Consider the following 9,619-nt stretch of genomic DNA (forward strand, 5'->3'; position numbering starts at 1 on the left):
GTGGACTACCCAAAATTGGGTAGTATAAGAGCTAATGTTACGAGAGGTTGCTTAAAAGCTGCAGTCTGTGATCAGTATAAGCACAAAGATCTAAATCACAGATTTTCTTTAAAAATGATACATCTAACAATGCAATGTTTATAATGTTGAAGAAATCCCATTAAAGCAGATGGAAGGTTTTTCAGAGCACAAAAAAAATGTCATAGTTCAAGCAACAGAGACCATCTTTCTGAATGTTGAAAAGAAAATGTGTGTGTTTGCTACTGCAGTCTTCATTTTTATTGGTAGTGGAAGTAGTAATTATAGTTTATTTTATTCCAGTAACAGTACACTCTTAGCATCTTTTTTTTCTATCTAGAACCAAAAGGGGTTCTTCTGCTGTCCCATAGGAGAACCCTTTGAAGAACCACTTTTGGTTACAGGAAGAACCCTTTCCAGAGGGTTCTACATGGAACCCAAAAGAGTTATACCTGGAACCAAAAGCGGTTCTTCTATTGGGACAGCCGCAGAACCCTTTTTTCTGTGCAGTGGTGACTGTAGAAATAGTAGTATTGATTGTAGTAGTACAGCATGAGTAATGTACTGTAATGGTAGTAGTAGTGACTGTACTGGAAGTAGAGTCTGTACTGACTGAAGTACAGTAATATTGACTTTCTAATGTTTTATTGAGCTCCCCCAGTATTTTGGTTCGAACAGTCGAAAGATTTGGTCTGAACAGTGGATTCACTCCACAGCGACCCCCAGCGGTGAGCTGAGCGCAACTGCAGATCCGAGTCACATGGCATCATTGTAAATGACGTCACACTGCTTGCTTAACCAAGTACCGCTTCCCCCTAATTCGGCTATTATTAACAAGGCTCGAACTCAGGACCTCTGCCTCGCAAACATTCGTGACCACACTCCTGAAGCGTCTCTACCCGTTGCTATATTGATTGCGTAAGGGGAGACACTTCACGAGTGAGTTTCACAGATCCCAATCTGCTTCACATGCTTATGTAGAGGGATAAACTATGAAAAGGGTATTCTGATTTTGATTCCCTTTTTCTACTCTAGTGACAGACGTAACAGAAACTATGATGGATGCCTCTACACCTGCTATGACAACAAGAGGTAATAATGCTGCATCCCATGTGATATGATAAATAGACCTACAGTACAGTACCTTATAGGGGACAGTGGGGAATGTTGAGACATTTTTTACATTTAGCATCATTACGTCAAGGAAATATAGTATTCTTTCTAACAAATATAACAACAGATACTGTGCCCTATGTAATTATTGGGAGAGTGAAGAGTTTAAAAAAAAAGAAGGTGTCTCTATACTTCAAAACTTTGGATTTGAAATCAAACTATGAGGTTAAAGTGCAGACTGTCAACTTAAATGTTAGGGTATTTTCATCATATCGGGTGAACACTTTTTGTACATAGTCCCTTCATTTTAGGGGAACAAAGGTATTGGGACAAATTCACTTATATTGTAATAAAGTAGTAAAAAGTTAAGTATTTGGTCCCATATACATAGCAGTTTACATTTACGTCATTTAGCAGACGCTCTTATCCAGAGCGACTTACAAATTGTCACACGATATGGATGAAAACACCCTCAAATTAAAGCTGAAAATCTGCACATTAACCTCAGTCATTGTTTGATTTCAAATCCAAACTTTTGGAGTATAGAGCCAAAAGAAGAAAAAAATTGTTCCCTGTCCCATCTCGAGTTCATATGCATGACAGTTTTCTAAAATACTATGCAATTACTGACAAATGTAATCATCATTTGTATGGGGTATGTTCAGCCTTTGGCTTAACTTGCCCTGGCCAAATGGCACAATTTACCCCAAAGCAAAACGTTTATTATATTAGCCCACAAGGATTAGGGTTGCATAGTTACCGGATAATTTACCAAAGTTACCGGAATCTTCAGTAATTTTGGTAATTAACAGAAAATCTAAGGCATTCTATCATAACTTTGGTAAAAAAAAAATAATCATGTATTCATATATAGTATTAATTTATTATATATGTGTCCACATTGTCCATGAGTTTCTAGTGGATAAACCTTATGGTTCAAGAGAAAATAGCCTAATTAATAAAAAATGATTACATCAAATCCTTGAAAGATACCAAAATTCTGGTAGTTTACTGGTAAACTTTGGAAGTTTCCAGTATTATACCCTCCCTTTGCAACCCTAACAAGGATGCATTTTCATGCTAGGTTTAGGACCTCGTATAGAGAACCCAACTAATGTATAAAACAGTCTTAAAACTGTCTACTTAGGTTTAGATACAAGCATCATGAAACCTCAAACACAAATTCACTTGACATTGTGAAAATCCGTTTTTTTTTATCAAACTTACTACATTTTTTCCATGTGGTTTCTTCCTTCACAGACTCCATGAAATGATGGCCTCTTCCTAAATATTTGGTCACATGATTCATTGTGTGTATGGTTTCCTAGAAACAAGGGTTGGCTCAACTAACGCTTTCGCACGATTTATCCCACTCTCCTACAGCTTGCAGCTGAATCAAAGCCCTCTCCCCTACTTTTAGTTAGTGATGGGAAGTTTGTGTCTTTATACTGACTCTGATCTTTTAAATTTTTCAAAAGAATGAATCTATAGACTCTTTAGATTCGTTCCTTTGATTCAATAATGCCCAGAGGCCAAAGCATGCAGGACCCCTACCAGCGAACAATGAACTGAAAACTCAAAACAATCATGATTCTACAAGACTCTCGTTCTCTCTGTCATTTGTGACCGAGACTAATAAAAGTGGGCTTCAAAACAATGTACATTTCTGATTGCTAGACATACAAATAAGATTATTTCTTGATACCTTTAAAACAAGGTTTAGTGGAATGCAATTGCTTGGCTACCATAGGCAGATCATCGTTAATGTTAACTGCAGCGACCCCCAAACAATTCCTTCTCGAGTTTGTTGAGCAGAAGCAGGCTGTGTAATGTTTGGTTCTACACAGCAGTGTCCATCGATAACCTTCAATGATCAATTCATTGCATACAGTTTTACACCATGCAATCACTTATCAGTTCTAAACATGTCTTTTTCCTTCTCTAAACTGTCTGCATGATCTATTTTCCTGTGCGCACATACTGTATGATAAACAGTTGGTGGTCAGAGCATGTCTCCAGAGCCGCTGAGCCAGAGGAGCGCATATCAATCTTGCTGAATAATATATAAGCCTGCTGAAGAATTCATTGCGGCCAGCAGGTCAAATTTAACGACTAAAATGAATGAGTTACTCGTAAAAACTAACCATGACTCGAGTCAGTGAAAAGAGTTGTTCAACAAGAACAAATCGTTCTCAAACTGCACATCACTACTTTCAGTGAGCGTGAAATAAACACTCCAGAAGCTAATTGGTAGGCCAACAGCTTTTTGTGACATTGGGATATTTACTTATTATTCATAAGGATGTACTACTGAATGTTCTATTTATAGATTGTGCAACAACACCTTTTTGCCATCAAGCATACCATGAAGACTTTCTTCTTCTCTATTTTGACATGTGCCCATCTGTCAATCTCTCGGTCTTCTCCAGAGATGCCCACCATCCGCATGGTGAATGGCAATGACCGCTGCCAGGGCCGTGTGGAGGTGTTCCACATCAACCAGTGGGGCACGGTGTGTGATGACTCATGGGACCTTCAAGATGCCCAGGTGGTGTGCAGGCAGCTGGGCTGTGGCCCCGCCACCTCAGCCATTTCTCAGGCCTACTTCGGCCTCGGCTCGGACCCTATCCTCCTAGATGATGTAGACTGCAAGGGAAGCGAGCTAGATCTCTCAACCTGCTCCCACTTAGGCTGGGGAATGCACAACTGTAACCATTATGAGGACGCTGGAGTCATCTGCACAGGTAAGGGATTTGATTCTAAGGAGTTGTGCGCTTTTACTTATCAATGGGTATGACGTCATTGTTTTAGCAGCGCTACCAAACCGTTCCAATACATGCACCAAACACCGGCTTCGAGGGCATTAGCACTTTTATACAACGGGTTACCAACTTATTCAAATAATGATTGACATATTTTCATTAAAAACGTTATTTTGGTTAATTTATTCATACTATTTCATCCTTCCACAAGATATAGTGCCGACGCTATACAATTTTTCAAATTGCCCTGCGTATTTGAGATAGAATTGGGATCATGTATGCTGTACTAATGATGATTAAAAAAAATGTTTAATTGAGTGCAATGTACAATAGGCGAACTTAGCAAACTAGGCATTTGTGGTAAGTGATGGAGGCCGCCATCTTTATGCACCTCCGCTATTGTGTGATAATGATTGTTTGTGCATGTGAAGCAACCAAGACAGACAGACTGTGACGGCAGAGATTGCTCTAAAATAGCTGTATATTTTGATTGGTAGAATATACATTATATACACAAAAGTATGTGGACACCCCTTCAAATTAGTGGATTCGGCATGTAATAGCCGAATCCACTAATTTGAAGGGGTGTCCCCATACACTATATATACAAAAGTATGTGGACCACTCTTGCTTTGGTTACCACTGATAAATTCAGCCTTTTCCCCAGATAAATAGCGTGATGTTCTACCATCTGTGCTGTCTATTGATAGAGTCCCCCACTAAGAAGATACAGATGGTGAGAGTGGAGCTGACCCCTGATTCACCTACGAACTTCAGTGATCCTGCCATGAGTGAGGCAATTTTGCAGCAGGTGAGTCTCACCCTCTACTCAACTGTATATTGGGCTTTCTCAACCGGCAGACTCCGGTCCCAGCAGGAACAGACCCAAAGTCCAATGCAATTCTTTACAAACATATTTCAGTTATAAAATGCAGTCAAGGAGATCAATTAAGAGTAGAACTAAGAGCACATTATGGAACCCTAAAATATTATAAAATATACTGCTCAAAAAAATAAAGGGAACACTTAAACAACACATCCTAGATCTGAATGAAAGAAATAATCTTATTAAATACTTTTTTCTTTACATAGTTGAATGTGCTGACAACAAAATCACACAAAAATAATCAATGGAAATCCAATTTATCAACCCATGGAGGTCTGGATTTGGAGTCACACTCAAAATTAAAGTGGAAAACCACACTACAGGCTGATCCAACTTTGATGTAATGTCCTTAAAACAAGTCAAAATGAGGCTCAGTAGTGTGTGTGGCCTCCACGTGCCTGTATGACCTCCCTACAACGCCTGGGCATTCTCCTGATGAGGTGGCGGATGGTCTCCTGAGGGATCTCCTCCCAGACCTGGACTAAAGCATCCGCCAACTCCTGGACAGTCTGTGGTGCAACGTGGCGTTGGTGGATGGAGCAAGACATGTTGTCCCAGATGTACTCAATTGGATTCAGGTCTGGGGAACGGGCGAGCCAGTCCATAGCATCAATTCCTTCCTCTTGCAGAAACTGCTGACACACTCCAGCCACATGAGGTCTAGCATTGTCTTGCATTAGGAGGAACCCAGGGCCAACCGCACCAGCATATGGTCTCGCAAGGGGTCTGAGGATCTCATCTCGGTACCTAATGGCAGTCAGGCTACCTCTGGCGAGCACATGGAGGGCTGTGCGGCCCTCCAAAGAAATGTCACCCCACACCATGACTGACCCACCGCCAAACCGGTCATGCTGGAGGATGTTGCAGGCAGCAGAACGTTCTCCACGGCGTCTCCAGACTTTGTCACGTCTGTCATGTGCTCAGTGTGAACCTGCTTACATCTGTGAAGAGCACAGGGCGCCAGTGGCGAATTTGCCAATCTTGGTGTTCTCTGGCAAATGCCAAACGTCCTGCACGGTGTTGGGCTGTAAGCGCAACCCCCACCTGTGGACGTCAGACCCTCATACCACCCTCATGGAGTCTGTTTCTGACCGTTTGAGCAGACACATGCACATTTGTGGCCTGCTGGAGGTCATTTTACAGGGCTCTGGCAGTGCTTCTCCTGCTCCTCCTTGCACAAAGGCGGAGGTAGCGGTCCTGCTGCTGGGTTGTTGCCCTCCTACGGCCTCCTCCATGTCTCCTGATGTACTGGCCTGTCTCCTGGTAGCGCCTCCATGCTCTGGTCACTACGCTGACAGACACAGCAAACCTTCTTGCCACAGCTCGCATTGATGTGTCATCCTGGATGAGCTGCACTACCTGAGCCACTTGTGTGGGTTGTAGACTCCGTCTCATGTTACCACTAGAGTGAAAGCACCGCCAGCATTCAAAAGTGACCAAAACATCAGCCAGGAAGCATAGGAACTGAGAAGTGGTCTGTGGTCCCCACCTTCAGAACCACTCCTTTATTGGGGGTGTCTTGCTAATTGCCTATAATTTCCACCTGTTGTCTATTCCATTTGCACAACAGCATGTGAAATGTATTGTCAATCAGTGTTGCTTCTTAAGTGGACAGTTTGATTTCACAGAAGTGTGATTGACTTGGAGTTACATTGTGTTGTTTAAGTGTTCCCTTTATTTTTTTGAGCAGTGTATATTCAGTAAATGACTCTGCTTTTCAGATAAAAGCCAAACTGAGAGCTCAGGGGATGTCTGACAACGTTAAACTGAGTTGGAAAGTGCAGCCTGATGAAGACATTTTCCACAAGGTGAAGGGAAAGAGTCCGAAAAAGAGGAGGAAGAGGTCAGAACTTTAAATACACATAGGCAAATTTACAGTTTACAAACCATTAAGAACACCTTCCTAATATTAAGGTACTATGCACTATATTCATTGATGAAAATGTTTTTGTATTACCTATAGTAACTGCTATAATGCTTGATATTGAACAATAATGCTTCCTATTGAATTTCTTTATATAACCATAAGATTATTTTTGCTTTAATACAGAAAAAAATGGTTTTATTATAAATGTGTGATATACAGTTCAATAATTTAAATACAATGTTTAAAGGACACAGGACTGTTTTTATCTATAATTTACCCTATAATGAATAACTTTAATTAGCATGGAGCCTTACTTTAAGGGAGGCAGGTAGCCTAGAGATTAGAGCGTTGGGCCAGTAACTGAAAGGTTGGTGAATCGAATCCCCGAGCTGACAAGGTAAAAAGCTGTCGTTCTGTCCCTGAACAAGGCAGTTAACCCACTGTTCCCAGACCGTCATTGTAAATAAGATTTTGTTCTTAACTGACTTGCCTAGTTAAATAAAGGTTACATTTTTTTTAATAATTACTTGAAATATGGGTACACAGTTGAAGTCGGAAGTTTACATACACTTAGGTTGGAGTCATTAAAACTTGTTTTTCAACCACTCCACAAATTTCTTGTTAACAAACTGTAGTTTTGGCAAGTGGGTTAGGACATCTACTTTGTGCGTGACAAGTAATTTTTCCAACAATTGTTTAGAGACAGATTATTTCCCTTATAATTCACTGTATTACAATTCCAGTGGGTCAAACGTTTACATACACTAAGTTGACTGTGCCTTTAAACAGCTTGGAAAATGACGTCATGGCTTTAGAAGCTTCTGATAGGCTAATTGACATAATTGGAGGTGTACCTGTGGATGTATTTCAAGGCCTACCTTCAAACTCAGTGCCTCTTTGCTTAACATCATGCGAAAATCAAAAGAAATCAGCTAAGACCTCAGAAGAAAAAAAATTGTAGACATCCACAAGTCTGGTTCATCCTTGGGAGCAATTTCTAAACGCCTGAAGGTACCACGTTCATCTGTACAAACAATAGTACGCAAGTATAAACACCATGGGACCACGCAGCCATCATACCTCTCAGGAAGGAGACGCGTTCTGTCTCCTAGAGATGAACGTACTTTGGTGCGAAAAGTGCAAATAATCCCAGAACAACAGCAAAGGACCTTGTGAAGATGCTTGAGGAAACAGGTACAAAAGTATCTATATCCACAGTAAAACGAGTCCTATATCGACATAACCTGAAAGGCCGCTCAGCAAGGAAGAAGCCACTGCTCCAAAACCGCCATAAAAAAGCCAGACCGGTTTGCAACTGCACATGGGGACAAAGATCGTACTTTTTGGAGAAATGTCCTCTGGTCTGATGAAACAAAAATAGAACTGTTTGGCCATAATGACCCTCGTTATGTTTGGAGGAAAAAGGGGAGGCTTGCAAGCTGAAGAACACCATCCCAACTGTGAAGCATGGGGGTGGCAGCATCATGTTGTGGGGGTGCTTTGCTGCAGGAGGGACTGGTGCACTTCACAAAATAGATAGCATCATGAGGAAAGAAAATTATGTGGATATATTGAAGCAACATCTCAAGACATCAGTCAGGAAGTTAAAGCTTGGTCGCAAATGGGTCTTCCAAATGGACAATAACCCCAAGCATACTTCCAAGGTTGTGGCAAAATGGCTTAAGGACAACAAAGTCAAGGTATTAGAGTGGCCATCACAAAGCCCTGACCTCAATCCTATAGAACATTTGTGGGCAGAACTGAAAAGGTGTGTGCGAGCAAGGAGGCCTACAAACCTGACTCAGTTATCAGTTACACCAGGAATAGGCCAAAATTCACCCAATTTTATTGTGGGAAGCTTGTGGAAGGCTACCCGGAACGTTTGACCCAAGTTAAACCTTTTAGTGCATGGATCCCGTTACCGGGATCAAAATCAACAACATCCGGTGAAGCTGGAGCGCGCCAAATTCAAATTACAAAATTGTAATATTAAACATTCATGAACATACAAGTGTTCTACATCATTTAAAAGCTTAACTTCTTGTTAATCCAACCGCGTTGTCAGATGATTTCAAAAAGGCTTTACGGTGAAAGCATACCATGCGATTATCTGAGGACAGCGCCCCGCATACAAAACATTAGACATTTTCCAAACCAGCAGAGGCGTCACAAGAATCTGAAATAGCAAGAAAATAAATCACTTACCTTTGAAAATCTTCCTCTGTTTGCAATCCCAAGGGTCCCAGCTACACAACTAATGGTTGTTTTGTTTGATAAAGTCCTTCTTTATATCCCAAAAAAGTCAGTTTAGTTGGCACGTTTGATTCAGTAATCCACCCGTTCAACATGCAGACAAAGGAATCCGAAAAGTAACCAATAAACTTTGTCCAAACAAGTCAAACAACATTTCTAATCAATCCTCAGGTACCCTAATATGTAAATAAACTATCAAATTTAAGACGGAATGTAGTATGTTCAATACCAGAGATAAATAACGAGGTGTGCGCCCTCATCCACACATGCCACAAGACTAGTCAAAATGAGAGCCACCTTGAAAAACTACAACTACTAATTCATTTTTCAAAAAACAAGCCTGAAACCCTTTCTAAAGACTGTTGACATCTAGTGGAAGCCATAGGAACTGCAATCTGGGAGCTATTTATTTGTATATCCCATAGACAAGCGCTGAAATGGACTGTGACCTCCAAAAAAAATTGCGGGATGGATTTTCCACGGGTTTTCGCCTGCCATATCAGTTCTGTTATACTCAGATTTTTCTTTACAGTTTTAGAAACTTCTGAGTGTTTTCTATCCAATGCTACCAATTATATGCATTTCCTAGCCTCTGGGCCTGAGTAATAGGCTGTTTACTTTGGGCATGTCATTTATCTGAAATTCCGAACATTGCCCCCTAGCCCAATGCTACCAAATACTAATTGAGTGTATGTAAACTTCTGACCCACTGGGAATGTG

At 40.9% G+C, this 9,619-nt stretch overlaps 1 protein-coding gene across 1 annotated transcript; it reads left to right on the forward strand.

Moving 5' to 3' along the window:
* Positions 1 to 869: 869 nt before the first annotated feature.
* LOC106579351 (scavenger receptor cysteine-rich domain-containing group B protein) lies at positions 870 to 7,076 on the forward strand. The gene is made up of 4 exons (XM_014159194.2): positions 870 to 1,110; positions 3,561 to 3,875; positions 4,604 to 4,704; positions 6,501 to 7,076. The coding sequence occupies exons 1-4, from the start codon at positions 1,074 to 1,076 to the stop codon at positions 6,633 to 6,635; spliced, it is 588 nt and encodes a 195-aa protein (XP_014014669.1). The 5' UTR covers positions 870 to 1,073; the 3' UTR covers positions 6,636 to 7,076.
* The last annotated feature ends 2,543 nt before the right edge of the window (positions 7,077 to 9,619 follow it).

The sequence above is a fragment of the Salmo salar genome, chromosome ssa19 (genome assembly GCF_905237065.1).
Source record: "Salmo salar chromosome ssa19, Ssal_v3.1, whole genome shotgun sequence".
NCBI lineage: Eukaryota > Metazoa > Chordata > Actinopteri > Salmoniformes > Salmonidae > Salmo > Salmo salar.